The sequence below is a fragment of the Platichthys flesus genome, chromosome 12 (assembly GCF_949316205.1).
Source record: "Platichthys flesus chromosome 12, fPlaFle2.1, whole genome shotgun sequence".
NCBI lineage: Eukaryota > Metazoa > Chordata > Actinopteri > Pleuronectiformes > Pleuronectidae > Platichthys > Platichthys flesus.
In genome coordinates, this window is record NC_084956.1 from 22,678,595 (window position 1) to 22,693,033 (window position 14,439).

At 39.8% G+C, this 14,439-nt stretch overlaps 1 protein-coding gene across 6 annotated transcripts in view; it reads right to left on the minus strand.

Moving 5' to 3' along the window:
- Positions 1–14,439, minus strand: part of gbf1 (golgi brefeldin A resistant guanine nucleotide exchange factor 1) — an 80,670-nt gene that overhangs the window by 15,280 nt on the left and 50,951 nt on the right. For 2 of the 6 annotated variants that reach the window (XM_062400545.1, XM_062400542.1), the window contains exons 10-23: positions 14,236–14,438; positions 11,660–11,828; positions 11,270–11,481; positions 10,826–10,924; positions 10,506–10,700; positions 9,827–10,019; positions 9,512–9,649; positions 9,341–9,432; positions 9,032–9,234; positions 8,740–8,863; positions 6,910–7,035; positions 4,002–4,084; positions 3,042–3,278; positions 1,092–1,185 (exon numbers count right to left, since the gene is read on the minus strand). In XM_062400545.1, the coding sequence (XP_062256529.1) occupies positions 1,092–1,185; positions 3,042–3,278; positions 4,002–4,084; positions 6,910–7,035; positions 8,740–8,863; positions 9,032–9,234; positions 9,341–9,432; positions 9,512–9,649; positions 9,827–10,019; positions 10,506–10,700; positions 10,826–10,924; positions 11,270–11,481; positions 11,660–11,828; positions 14,236–14,438 (2,168 nt within the window). Of the gene's footprint in view, positions 1–1,091; positions 1,186–3,041; positions 3,279–4,001; positions 4,085–6,909; positions 7,036–8,739; positions 8,864–9,031; positions 9,235–9,340; positions 9,433–9,511; positions 9,650–9,826; positions 10,020–10,505; positions 10,701–10,825; positions 10,925–11,269; positions 11,482–11,644; positions 11,829–14,235; position 14,439 lie in introns of all 6 variants that reach the window. The other 4 variants (XM_062400541.1, XM_062400539.1, XM_062400544.1 and 1 more) reach the window with 3 other exon arrangements.

The following is a 14,439-nucleotide window of genomic DNA, read 5'->3' on the forward strand; positions in this document are numbered from 1 at the left end:
AAAATTAAAGGTTCCAAACAATGTACTGTACTGGTTTTTGATATAGGTATTTTAAAGATCTTCTAATACCAAAAAGGATCAAATCAAACTTTTATGGTTATAACAGCTGAGGACAGATGGAAAAATTAATTTATTGACATTTGTATCATTATTTCTTCCATATGTCTTAGCTGCACATACATAAATCCTAGTAATACATTTTAATCATAATTAATCAATTAATGGGACCTGGATGGAGCATTAAAATTACTTGAACAGAGAAGACAACAGGAAACAAAAATGTTGATTTAATAAAGTGACTGGACAGAGTATGAGACTCATTGGGATTCTGGATTCTTTGCACCTGTCACCAAGACTTTATGGTGTTAAAGAGCTTTTCTGAAATCCAGAACTTTAATACCTTTGAATACATTATATGAGGGATCTAATTTCAATAGCTCTCAAAATCTACACATATTGATACTCTTGCACTTTGAACTGCAAGAATTTATTGACAATCTGAATGTCCACTTATAAGAACTCACTTAGCCTCCACATGGAAAATTCAGTTATCTGAGACCCTGCTATGAGCAATGACTTGTCTTTACATAACTTGGTTTTTTTCGTTTGGTGATATGTACATTGGTGTGCATTGATGAGAATGTGTTGCATGTTACCAAAGCATACCATGTTGTGATAATTGTTTGAGCTCCAGTAATCCTCAATAAGAGTAAGGAATCACATTTCTTATTATATTTTGCTTCTTAAAGGATCATCTAAATAAACTCTTGAATAATCCAAATAAATCTAAAGACAACATATCCACTATATCAGAGGGGGGTGTCATCATTACTAGATCACTAGGACCTCAAATTAAAATGTAATATTTAAATATTTATTTATTTAAATATTCACATTGGGCAGTGAGCTTTGTTTTCTAACTTGTCAATTAGCAGTTAAGGGCGGGATCCTGTTTTTTATTTAAAATGATAACATCATTTCACTGTAACATATTCAGGTGTGGAAAACATAAACTAACCAACTTTAACTGCAAACTCAAATCAAACTGAACCACATTAGCATATCAGGTTGCTGCGATTTTATGAACGCACCTCATTGGTCAGAGTAGTGAACTTGCACAGGGAGATGATCAAATTGTCAAAAACATCACTGAAGCCATAGTGAGCAGCGATCATTGCACATTTCCTGCAAAGAAAAAATATACACATAAATATTCATTTCAAAACACAAACACCTCACATGATGGATTCCTAAAGATTGCAGGTATTATGGGCTGGTCCACTGTTGAATATTAATAGGTAGACATTATTACAGTTCACCAACTATTTAGCAAATAAGGGGAAGGGATATAAATCATTTCAATTAAAGGGATAGTTCACCCAGAAATAAAAATCCACTCATTATCTACTCTGCACTATGCCAGGATGGATGGGTGAAGTGTTTGAGTCCACAGAACACTCTCAGAGGTTCAGTGGTAAACATCGATTCAGCAAAATCCATAAAGTTGAATAAATTAGTGAAGTATCTTTAGATCTCTTTAGGGGGGGGGGGGGGGGGTTCTGAGGGACAGCTGGCAAGTCAGGGCTGAAAAGTGCTATACAGTAGGCAATATCCATTATATTACATTACATTTCATTGAGCTGACGCCTGTATCCAAAGCGACTTACAATAAAGGCCGGGCGCATGGTTTTGCAACTGTTGCTGCAACTTTTCACGCAGTTGTGTCTATGGACTCGTTTTAATTTATGGTTCTCCAAGGGTTGCGCGTGTTGCAAAGCCATTCACCGCCAGAACACTAGGTGGAGTAACGTGTTTTTGTCAAAGACGGCTTTCTTTGTGTGTGGCAGTCGTCGTCGACTGTTTATTACTTTTTCTGGAGGACAAATTTATCCCTGATCTTTCTCCACAGCTTCGTACCTTCGTCGAACTGCAAACCGACGTTAGCCGAAATGTCCTTCCAGGAATTGCAGGCCATCTGCGTGTCCTTGTATTCCGTAAATGACTGGTTATACAAGTGGTCATACTTTTGGACCTCTTCTGCCAAACGCTCTTCTATTTGGTACATATTCGTTCTTCCAAATTTTCTGTGGTTTCTGCCGGTATTATGAGGCATGAAACCGGAAATGTGATTCCGGTTGTAGTTAGCGGACCAATATGTAGTTAGCGGACCAATAACAGCCTTGCGGGCCGTGTGAGTCTTGCGTAGCTTTGTCGTATAGTTAAAAAAATTGGGCAACGCATGCAAACAAGCAAGGGGCACGCAAGGGGCTCTTGAGCGTACCCCTTCTTGCATGTCTCTGAAATTGCAGAAGCATGCGCCGGCCTTTAGTGCATCAACCCCGAGGGTACAAACCCAGGACAACAAGAATCAAGAAAGTAAAATTTCTTCAAAAATAAAGCAAAACAAAGTGTTATAAGTAAGTGCCATTTAAGTGCTACTAAATTGTTAGCTTAAAGAAAAAAAAAAAGGGTTAGGTAAAAAATTTTTAACCTAACCAAGTTTGGACACCCCTGCTTTAAGGGCTGGTAAATTTATTACCACTGAATACTGGTATTAAGTCATTTTAAATGTGAGAGGTACCCAAACCTAATAATCCCCTTTAGAAACTCCTGAAATATTCAACCCAGCCATTTGAACTGAATAGATTTCTGTAGATATCTGAGATGAAACTCTCTTGACATCTTCATCACTGCCTTCTGCTCTCACACCGCTTTTTTCAACAGGAGATGAATTTTTTCTTTTGTTTGTTTTTCTTTTTGCCTCTGTCGTGCAATAGAATCTTCATTGAGTTTTGGTGCCTGTCTGAAAGCACCTTAAATGAAATACAGTATTTACATATTAAATAGTGTGCACTCATTTTGAAATGATGAATGTATGAATGAATTGTTACCTCTACCATCAGCGTGATGAGCAAACAGAAAATAATGAGGCACAGTAATCTCTCACTAAATCCAATGATATCATGTTCAAGAACAATACAAGTTAGAGTGACATCTCTGGCTGTACTTTGAAATCCTTATTCAAAGTACATATTGTGTACCTGAAGCCAGTGATGGCCTTCTGGATGATGCTGTCGTCCAGGCTCTTGTCAAAGACGTAGGAGAGGGCAGCAATGGTGGGACCCCAGGTCATGGTGAACAAGTCATGGTCGTAGCTGCCAGGTGGCAAGTGGAGGAAAAAACCCTCAGGTGTGGCACCGCGGTGTAGCAACACGCTCCACACGTAGTTCTCCTTCACTAAACCTGCCTGCTCATCTGGCATCACAATCTCTTCATTCCTGCAGAGGGAAAAACATCTCAGCTGTAAAGTCAGCTCAAGTTTACTTACAAGTAAAAGGCTTAGTGTCCAGAGAGCAACTGATGTTAGCAATTCCTTTATAGGAGGAAGTATGATTATGTATTTTTGGACTATAACAACGCCGCAATCCAACACTTATAAAATGCAATTCAATGTGGAAGTAATCCAAGTATTCAGAATACGTTACTCAGATTAGTTAATGTAACGGAATACGTCACATATTACATTTTTGGGCATGTATTCTATTCTCTAACGGAACACGTTTTGAAAGTATCCTTCCCAACACTGGAAATGTTACTGACTTGGGAGCAGTAAGACACCTATAATTTAAAAAATGTTTTTCTAAATGGTACATTTTGCAAACAGGTTATAAAAAGTTCATGCCTTGTGTTTATAATTACAATGACTTTGATTAAATTACGTAAATGCACACTGATTTATTGTTATTGTTTCTGTAATGAGCCGTTAAATTAAAATGTGGGAAGGATATTGTACAGTTAATGAAGCTAATATTGTGTTGGTCATATTTAAATCATTCATTATGTTTTTTTTGGAGGGATAAAGAGGGAAAAAAAAAAAAAACGCATATTAAATAGCCATCGCAATATTTGGGGGTAAAAAATCACAATTAGATTATTTCCCCAAATCGTTCAGCCCTAGCTTGAATGACAGATGCAGACTAACAAACATCAGGTGAGCTTACTTGATAGCATTGTAGATGTCCTCCAACATGTCCTGGTCAAAGTCTTTGTCTCCATTTACTCCCTTAAGATTTTTCTTGAATTGCTGTTTCGAAAAATAAACAAACAAAAAACACACTAGTTATTGGAACCATCAACTTTTGGGTCCTGGCAGAAAGTTGACTTGAACACCTAACGTGCCCGTCTCCACCATCAACATGTCAGTCAATGCATCTCAACATGGTAGCTTAGCTCAGGCAGCCAAGTCTCTGTCATTCAGTGCTTTGTTAACTGAGCAGCAAATCAACAATTAAAAGGGCCTTGGCTGAGAACACACTCATTATGTGTCACTTAATACACTTTAGTTAAAGCTTTAGGAAAACAAGGATTACTCCTATAAATAAACATAACCGGCTGGTGGTGACTGACTGACTCAAGGCTCAGTTTAATGTCTTGGCTTGGCAGGGTTTGTCCTGTTGGCAGGTATTCGAGATGCGAAACAGGAGCTCCTCAGCAGGAACACACTGAGGAGTCACACCGGCAGAGAAAGACAGAGGGAGCAGGAGGCTACTGAGATCACTCCTCTGTTCGTCATGCTTCTATCAGGGACACGCAGCGTCTCCAACTCGCTCTCTCTCTCTCTTTCTTAGACACACACATACACACACAGTCCCGCTGTCAGACACCAGCTCTCAGAACAGCTGCTGTTCTCGCCAACGCACAGGCAAATAGAGGAGCATGATGTATTTTATGGACACAATGAGCATTATACACCTGACCTCACCTATACCTCACTCATAACATGTCTTATTGTAAAATCCTTGGAGAAAAGGCCTGATTCAGACACAGTGATTGACACATGCTGTGTTGAACGCTATACATTTCAAGCTGCCGAGGAACTCAAGGGCTAGGTGACTATTTTTATTCGCCCTCTGAAAACTTTTGTGTAAGTCCTTGGCTGTTATGTCATCGTGAGCACAGTAATTGTGTCAACATTTTATTTTTAGACAAACTGCAACTGACGTATTGGGAATGTGAGTGTGAGAAAGAGAATGCAAGTGTTTGCGATAATTTGACGACCCACAATCTTTTCACAAGCTACAGCAGACGCTCTGTTTAGTCTTTAGCCCCTGTCAATCAAAGAGATAAATAACAGACTGGTAGACGGGGAGAGAGAGAGAGAGAGAGAGAGCGAGAGCGAGAGCGAGAGCGAGAGAGAGAGAGAGAGAGAGAGAGAGAGAGCTAGAGAGAGAGAGAGAGAGAGAGACCCCATGTCCTTCCCCTGCCCCCATGCCGCCAGACCACCTCTGGCTACAGTTGTTGGCTGCGGGTTTTCTGAGCCGCCAAGTCGCACCAGTGCAAATTCTAGCACTCACAGGGGAATGTCATACTATCAGACACAAATGGGGCCCTTGTCGCATTGAGAGGAAGAAAATAGATACAGTGCGGCCCAAAAGTCTGAGACCATGTATGCCTTTACGAGAATGGGAATGGGGTCTCAGACATGTGGGGCCCGCTGCATATAAATACAGTGCAGCTTATAGCTTCTCCTTTTGAGGAATATACAGAATAAATCTGCAAAGTAACAAGGTGCAAGTAATCTTTTTTACCATGTTGACATAGTAAAAAATTGTGAAGTAAAAAACGCTCGCCGGACAAGCAAGCCGAGCTCCGGGGCGGCGCGGCTCCAGAGCCCCCTGGTCACCTACATGCACATCTGCGAGACGGAGGTGTTACGCATGGGGGTGTTCCTGCTGAGGCCCGGCGCCTCCATACCGCTGCAAGTCCACCCGGACATGAACAGGAATCTACGAAGCTGCTGTTCCGCAAGCTGCCGCGGCCACAGAGCTTAGACAGCTGCTGCTACACCAACTATAACAACGCCGCATTCCTACACGTATAAAATGCAATTCAATGTAGAAGGAATCGAAGTATTCAGAATACGTTACTCAGACTAGTTAATGTACGTTACAGATTACATTTTTGGGCATGTATTTTGTATTCTGTACCGAAATACGTTTTGAAAGTATCCTTCCCAACACTGGAAAGACTTGGGAGCAGTAAGACACCTATAATTAAAAAAAAAAATTCTCAAGATGGTAAATTTTGCACAAAGGTTTAAAAAAACTTTACTTTATTGTACAAAAAATAATATTTTACAGTAAATGTATCTAATATTGTGTTGGTCATATTTAAATCATTCATAAAAATTTTTTTTGGGGGGGGGGGGGGGGAAATCGCAATTGGATTAATTTCCCAAATCGTTCAGCCCTATTGTATGGAGTTTCATTCATGCTGCTGTCAGGGTAATTTTGGACGGCAGCATGAATTAGAACTGTTAAAACTTTTTTAGTGGCGTACCTTTTCATTACAAAGGAGTTACACGGAAAGCTGTTGATGACACCAATCTGCATGGAGAGGGATGTGTTTAGTTAGCGTGAGTGATGCAAGGCCTAACCCTTTTTTTTTTCTTCTATTCCCATTATAATGGGTGTGGTCTTTAATTGTCAGAGAGATGTGGAGTTTTGACGTTATCTGCAATCGTCAATGGGGCTGGGGCTGTTTCTGTCAGATCGGTTGACGGGAGTCGGCTGCCATTTTTCCCCGTTGGAGGGGTGTGGTCAGCTGACCTGAAAGGGGTCGGGTGCTGACTATGGCTGCATCGGATGCATGACCCTCGATATGGCCTGTTGATGTAACAGGGGTCTTTTTTCTGGCAGAGGGGCTTGGTCTTTTTTGGGGGTCGGCTCGATGTCCAAGGACCACTTAAAGTTATTGATGAGTAAGTTGATTGATCAGCCAAATTATTAAAAGATGAGGAAAGAGACATGGAAATTGATGTGAAAAGTGATATTTGGATGGACGGAAGGATGGGGGGGCGAGAGAGAGAGAGAGAGAGAATGAGAGAGATTACAAATAGATATAACTCACCTCTACAGTCATGGGGATGTTCTGCTTGCGGACATTGTTATTATGCTGGTCAGTGTTCAACATTATGACGGCATAGGCCAAGGCAAAGCCTGCATCGTTGGTCATGAATGGAGAGCCGTTCACTTTCTATGAACACACAAATACAGGGGACAAATTATAATGCAGAATAAAGTATACACCATCTGCGGTTCCTTGTGTCTTAACCATAGACTACATATCCTGGATACAAATGCCGCCATCTTGCTCAGTTGGTGCCAGAGTTTAAACAATAGTAGTTCTAGGGATTGACATGGTGGAGGAGCGATTCATGACCTACACTGATGCCAGCCACCAGGTGGCTATTGAGACAATTTGGCTTCACTTTTGGGAGCAGTCATGTCATCCGTCTTAACATACAGTCTATAATCCAAACTGAATCTCTCCTTATACATCGTGCTGACATCAGAGTGACCCCATAGAGTGGAAATCACATTGACAGTGTCACTGTCTAAAATTACTCATCAACTTATTCAAGGCTTGTTTATGTGTGTATGTGGTCGGCCTAAGAAAAGACCTTTACTATGATTAGTTTCCAGGTCACATGGCTCCTACAGCTATTTTCAGAAGTCAGATGTTTTCCCCTGTAGTTTTTCCTTTGTCCACCACCATGTGTGTGTGTGTGTGTGTGTGAGTTTTAACACTTATGTCATCCTACTACAATAATTTAGAGGGTTAATCATGTGAGAGTGCTTGATTTATCACTTCAACACTTTTATTATAGCTAGAAGTATCTGATGATGGAAAAGACCATTTGAGCAGGCTTTATTAGATGGGAAAAAGGTTCTTGTTTGTGTGCAAGGTTTACATAGAAATAGAAAGATATGTGGGGGAGGAACAGTCCTGTAAAAACACACTGCCCACCTTACCAAGCTTCAAAAGTGATTAGATATATTAAGTGTTTCTTGTGCCGTTTGTAAGTTCATTCGCAACAATCTGTTGCACACATGGCTCGGAGTTGACGGGGAGTTACAGATAAGGTTGAGGTGAAACAATGTGTCAATAACAAGGGTGAAGAGGAGACTATGCAAGTGAAGAAGAGTTTGGGAAATTATCCAGACTCCTGCTCAACGTTTTTGCTTTCAAATTGACATACCATTCGGAGTGGCCATTTTGAAAAATGGCAGCCATTTTGAATTTCCAACAACTGCATGTATTATCCAAATGGCCATCACCAAGTATGGTTAATAAATTCGACTAATTGTGTTTTCAATATCATATAATATCCATTGCTGATAACGACATTGTTTTGACAAAAGCAGTTACTACCAGCCATTTTTAAAAATGCCTTAAATGGGATGCGTATAGAGAATTAGCCATGGCTCAATATCCATTTTATTGTGGTCTCTGCTGTTGAAGAGCATCCATCTCCGGGTTGGACGAGTTGTTAATGCTTCTCTTTTCAACACAGACAGTTGCAAAGAGCGGTTATCACAGTCTTTCTGTCAACTCTAGCCAGTCTGACCATTCTCCTCTGACCTCTCAACACAGGCTTTTATTTTTCTCCCAATCTGAAAAAAAACTAATTACAGACTGTTGTGTATGGAAATCTCAGGATATCTGAAGCTTCCGAGATATTCTAACCAACGATCCTGTCAAACTCAAAATCACTTACATCTTATTCTGAGGTTTGCTGTGAATATTAACAGAAGTTCCTTACCCGTATATGCAGGAGTTAATGTTTTGCACTGCTTCTATATGATAGGGCAATAGGATAATTTCTAGTTGGAAAGGTGTTCCTTATAAAGCACACAGTGACCGTATAACAGTCAATGCTGAGAAAATGTGTCTTACATGCCAGTTGTCTGTGAAGGTTTCCATGAGTCTATGGATGACTGGAGCCTCTCCAGGTAATCTAAAGGCCTCCAGGTAGAGACGCAGGGCCTCATCAATACGAAGTCCCTGGAAGGTGAACGTGCTGTGAAAAGGATTCATATTAGTTAAATAAGTCCTCCAAGCATTGTTTATTAGTCAATAAATTCAACAATGAACCTTGGAAATCAAACTCTCTGCACCCTTTATGAGGTGAGGGTACATCATCTTTTAAATGATCAACACATGCACATGCGCTGGAATTTCATCGTACTTCACAAAGCTGTCCAGGAGGTCCATGTTCTTGCGGTCACTGATGTACTCTCCAATCATCTTTTTGTCCAGTCGGGGGTTCTCTCTGAGCCACTGCGCCACCTGGTTGTTGTCCATGGGGCTACTGAGGAGGCCTTTCTCCTGCAGGAACTGAATTCCCTTCTTGGGCTTCTGGTTGAACTGCTCTGAGCCTGTGATCAGCAGCTGGACATACAGCAAGAAACTCATCATGAAGGTGCAGTTGTTGATTTCAGAACTGGCTGTGGATGTGAAATGTTACTACAAACCTTTTTTGGTCACAATCACTTACCTTTTTCTTTCTTCTAATTTCCATCAACTCTTGTGAATCAGGTAAAAATGATGAGAAACGCTGAGGCTTCTTTGGTGCTCTCTTCTCAGCTGCTTAAAGATGAAATAAGGTTCAACTTCCAATGGTGAGGAAGGTTTAAAGGTAAAAAAGTGACTCAGATCAAAGTCTCACCAGCATCATTGTCTCCTTGGTCCTGTCTGCCCAGTTTCATCGTCTCTGCCATCAGATGACCACTGGTTGGTGGACATACTGGTGCACTCGGAGCTTGTGGAACACTCAAACCATTGGTATTGTCAAGTCTGTTAAGATCTGAAAACAGAAAGAATTGTGTTTTTGTTAGAAAACTAAAGACTGGTATGTTTGCACTGAAGTTAGATATTTAAGACAGTTGTGACATTATATTATATCTTTATCTTTTAAGCATTGTAAAAGCCTTAGGAAAAAAACATTTATGCAACAGTCAGATGTCTGCAGGGGTGAGTATACCAGTTGTACTGTCTGGTCCACTATGGCATAAACTTTCTCCCTCTGCCAGCAGTGTTTCTGACTGCTCTTGTTGAGCAGTGTTGTTGAGCACTTTGGCCTGACAGTTAGCCTCAGTGCTGTCAATCACAGTGAGGAGAGCCTCCAGCGACAGGAGGTGCGTTGTGTAAAGCTGCCCTGACACTGGGAACGCATTCTGTAGAAAGAGTACGGAAAAACTGTTTTCATTTAAAATAACATATCATAATCCATTTGACATGTTACAATAGAATACAAATACAATACAATACAAATGAAAAGAAGGATAATAACTTTTCATTAAAGCCAGACTGATATAAGTCATTTGTCTGATTGATATTTGCACTTAGGAAAAACAATATTGTATAATAAATAAATAAAAAACAGCTTAAAATTTTAAATGATTAAATTTAACACTTTATGACCTGTTTAAAGATCGAATTTGGTATCTTTACCCAATAAGACAGTTACAACAGATTCCAATGAATATTGGAAAACACAAACTGTAGGGTCAATTATTTAAGATCCATTATGAACAAACTGTTTAAACAATATGAAACAATGCACTTGGATCAGTTTGTTCTATCTAAAAGGGATTCCTATAAGAATTTATGAGGTTTTCCTCATTACTATATGTATAAATGATCCAGTAAGGGAAGGCTACCTTGGACAGCAGTTTAGTGAGGTCTTCAAACAGATTGGAGCAGTAAAAGTCACAGTCATAGTTAATGTACAGCTCGGTGACAAAGCTGGGGATCCTCCACAGCTGCACCAGAGCCTCCAGAGCCATCTCCTTCATCTCATATGGCATCTTAACGTTCTCTGATGTGATGATGTCCATCATTTTCTTAAGGTACATCTGCCAGTTCAGAACAAAGGGTAATGATTAGGCATTCAGGATCAATTTGACCATATAGTGTGTCAATTGACAATTAAACATAAAGACATATTCATGAGAAAGAAGTACTGATAATAACGTGTTACCTCGAGCTGAAACTTGAGATGTAATCTCATGCTTTCGAAAAGCAAGAAGCAAACTCGTATGGAAGAAGCGTAGAGGTTCATACGGTCAACACTCAGCAACTAAAACATAGAAATCAACAATTTCTTTACAGTAAAGCAATGAATTACAAATGTGAAACAGACAATCAGTCAAGCTTTCTACAAATATTATTTTTGATTTGTTCTTGATGCTAACTCATTCATTTATTGTTACTTGATTTTTGTTGATACTTTGACTTGTAATAAAAAGATTTACAATCATCCTCTTTCAGTTTCTTCACAGACATTTAATGGATGGCACAAAACTAAGTTTAGAAGTGGCCAACATACACCTCAATATCTTGAAAATCTTACTCAAACCAAAGATTTGCAGAGATGATGAATTTAAACATATTTAAGATTCCATAGAAGTGTCAGCTATTTTACCTGGAAGAGATGTCTGCAGAGCTCATCTTTGACTAGACCTAGTAACGACTGGTAGTTAGCCATGTTTCCTGACTCAAGTGCAACAGTCAGCAGCTGCAGGCCCATGTGCATCATTGCATCAGTGTTGTGGCGGTCATGGGGGTTTGTAAGTGAGATCAGGAAGCGAAAAAGTTCCCTCAGACATGGGAGGCCATAAGGAATGAGGGATGCTCCTAAAAGAGGCAAACGGAGGATGGAGATTAAGGAAAAGAAGATCTGACACATAAAAAAACTAAACTATGCACATACTGTTTAGCTCTGTTGTAATGTTTGTGTAAACCTCTCATTCTAAGAAAGAGTGGTATGAAGATACAAGGAAAATATAAACATAAAAACCTTCAATATCCATACCATCTCTTTGTGTGGACTGTGTGAAACGGACTCCTCGGGGGTTGACATAGTCCATATCATGAACAGAGGAACTGTCGGACCGCTCTGTAATAGAGTCTTTGTCCTGAAGAACCTCAGGGATAGACTCCACTGAGGCCGACTGAGATCGTTCAACCCGACTGCCCTCCGACTAGACACAAATGGAAACATAACACAAATCATAGATCATCATCAGAGTTAAAGTCACATAGGGGAGAGCAGGGGTAATGTGAGACATCAGGTAATGTGAGACACCCTCTGTATCTAGGCAACTGTAAACATTTGTGGTCATGTGACCATTATGTTTTCAAGCCCCTCCCATTCCCCCCTTGCAATGAAGGAGAAGTTGGTGCTGGTGCTGTCGAAAGTATGTTTTTTCACAAAAATGTGTTTTTTGCATGTAAAAGTAAAAATATGTTGATGAACTTGCAATATATAAAACCATGTGATTGATGCTAGCTGGAGCTTAGCCTGAATTGCTAAGAGATGTTGTTTTTTCAAAATGTGGGCTGTGTGGTAAAGTGAGACAAATGCTGTGGGGTAAAGTGAGACATGACGCTCAGTTTAGTCTTAAACATATTTTAGTGTAATATTACATTACATATGTTTAATTTTTTATGTCATAAACATTGTGGAAAAGCCATCATGCCAAGAAACTACACCAGGAAGACAACTGGGGGCCAAACACCCCTTGCAGAGATGGAGAGTGCAGCCGCTGAGGTCATGCAAGGAAAGAAGTCCTTAAAAAAAACTGGAAGGGATAGAAATATTGACAAGACAACCCTCAAAAGATTCATAAAGAAAAAAGAGTAAAATTAGTAGCTGAGGCAAAGAGAATATTCACAGATGAGATGGAGGAGGAGCTTGCCAAACACTTGAAACAACTAGCTGAACAGTTCCATGGCCTTGCTCCAGTTAAGTGCCGTGAACTGGCATTTGAATATGCAGAGAAAAACAATATCCCTGTCCCTGCCAATTGGACAGAGAAACAATGTGCAGGTAAGCTAGGGTGTGCAAGATATCACATGAATCATAATAATCATAAATGTGCTTAATTGACCAATCCTCATGATTCTGTTACTAGTCCGATATTAGTTTTTTAATGTTTGGTTGTCAATCTAGCTGTCAGGATTTTAACTAATACAACATGTGTTGTTATGGTAGTTCTTCAGTGGAAAAAGTAAGTGGATATTTACCCCCTTGATTTCTCTGGTCTATCTCACTTTACCCCTAAGCTGGGGTAAAGTGAGACACAAGACTACTTTTTAAAAAACAATCATATTTTCACTGCCCTTTGTCATGAAGACATTCTGATCATTTCCATTGCTAGAAAACATCCTGAATTAATGGGAAATGTGTACATTTGACTGATATATAATTTTAGCTCGCATAGAGGTGAGTAATTGTAAAAAAAAAAAGGTCTCACGTTACCCTCCTCTCCCCTACCAGGGTCTCACTAGATGTCACTTGGGTTTACACACTGGTGTCAGTAACAATACATCATGAGTCATATTTGCAAAAAGAATGCACATCGCATGTCAGTCAGTCCTTCAGTGTTTTATTTCCATGGCATCAGTGCCATAAACCTCTTGGCTCCGTTTTAAAAGCATGCTAATGAAGAATCTGTCATTCGGATCAACTGTCAGAGCTCACTAAGTCTGTGTCCCGCTTAGAAGCCTTCTACCTGTTAGTTAAATACAGTACAGTGCTAATAAAAATAACAGTTAGAATGACACTGAGTGCAGTCCAGTGTTAATATACATTACAGTTATCATAAAGTAGAATACAGTACTAAATAACATTACTTAAAGTGCATGTCAAAAAAGTTAAATAGAGCAATTATATTAAGTTAAATAAAGTAGTGCAAAATAATGAAATAAAGTTAATTAGATTACTCTGTAATAAAGGAAAATTCTAATGGTCTATATTTTTATAGATCTTTTCTAGTGTTGATGACCAGTCCAGTTCATTGTCATTCACAGATACATTCATACAATGCATCTATTTTTTCTATTAGAGGCAACTAGGGGTTTAGTATCTTGATCAACGACACTTCTGCATGCAGATGGGAAAGGCCGGGATCGAACCACCGACCTTCTGGTTGGAAGGCGACCACTCTGCCCCTCAGCCAAACCCACAACATTAACCATATATGTAAAGCTAGTTAAATAAAGTTCACTTCTGATAAAGTTAAATTAAGTACTGTGATCAAGTAACAATGGTAAGTAACCTTGTAATCAATTCAAATAAAGTGAATTAAAGTAGTTAAATTGAATAGATTAATGTGAATGAAATAATTCAAAGAAGAACCACTGGCGCTATTATTATGCAGCCCCCGGGAAAGTAGCAGTTAGCTGTTAGTATTTTATGCAGGAAGTTGATCCGTTACCAGTTGACGCCACTGATACATTTGAGGATTTGTTCACTATAACAAACTGGCGGATTTCAGCCTCTTACTCTTCAACTGCCAGCTTCAACAGGCAAACGGCTATCTCCTGTGCTACCTGTTACTAAAAATCTGTAAAAAAAAAAAAAGAACTGTATATTCCAAATCTTACGTGTGCATCTGGAGAGCTGGGCTCAGGGCCCAGGTTGTTTGCAGACAAGCTGCACTGTTCCAGGTCAGACAAGTCTTCTCTGGAGGTGGCTTTGGAGCAGGTGTCTAGGCCACTGTCTGTGGTTGTAGGGCTGGAAATGGATGAGCCAGCACTGTCTGTGGCTGGTAAGCTAGACAGGCCCTGCTCAATGAAGGGAACGCCACC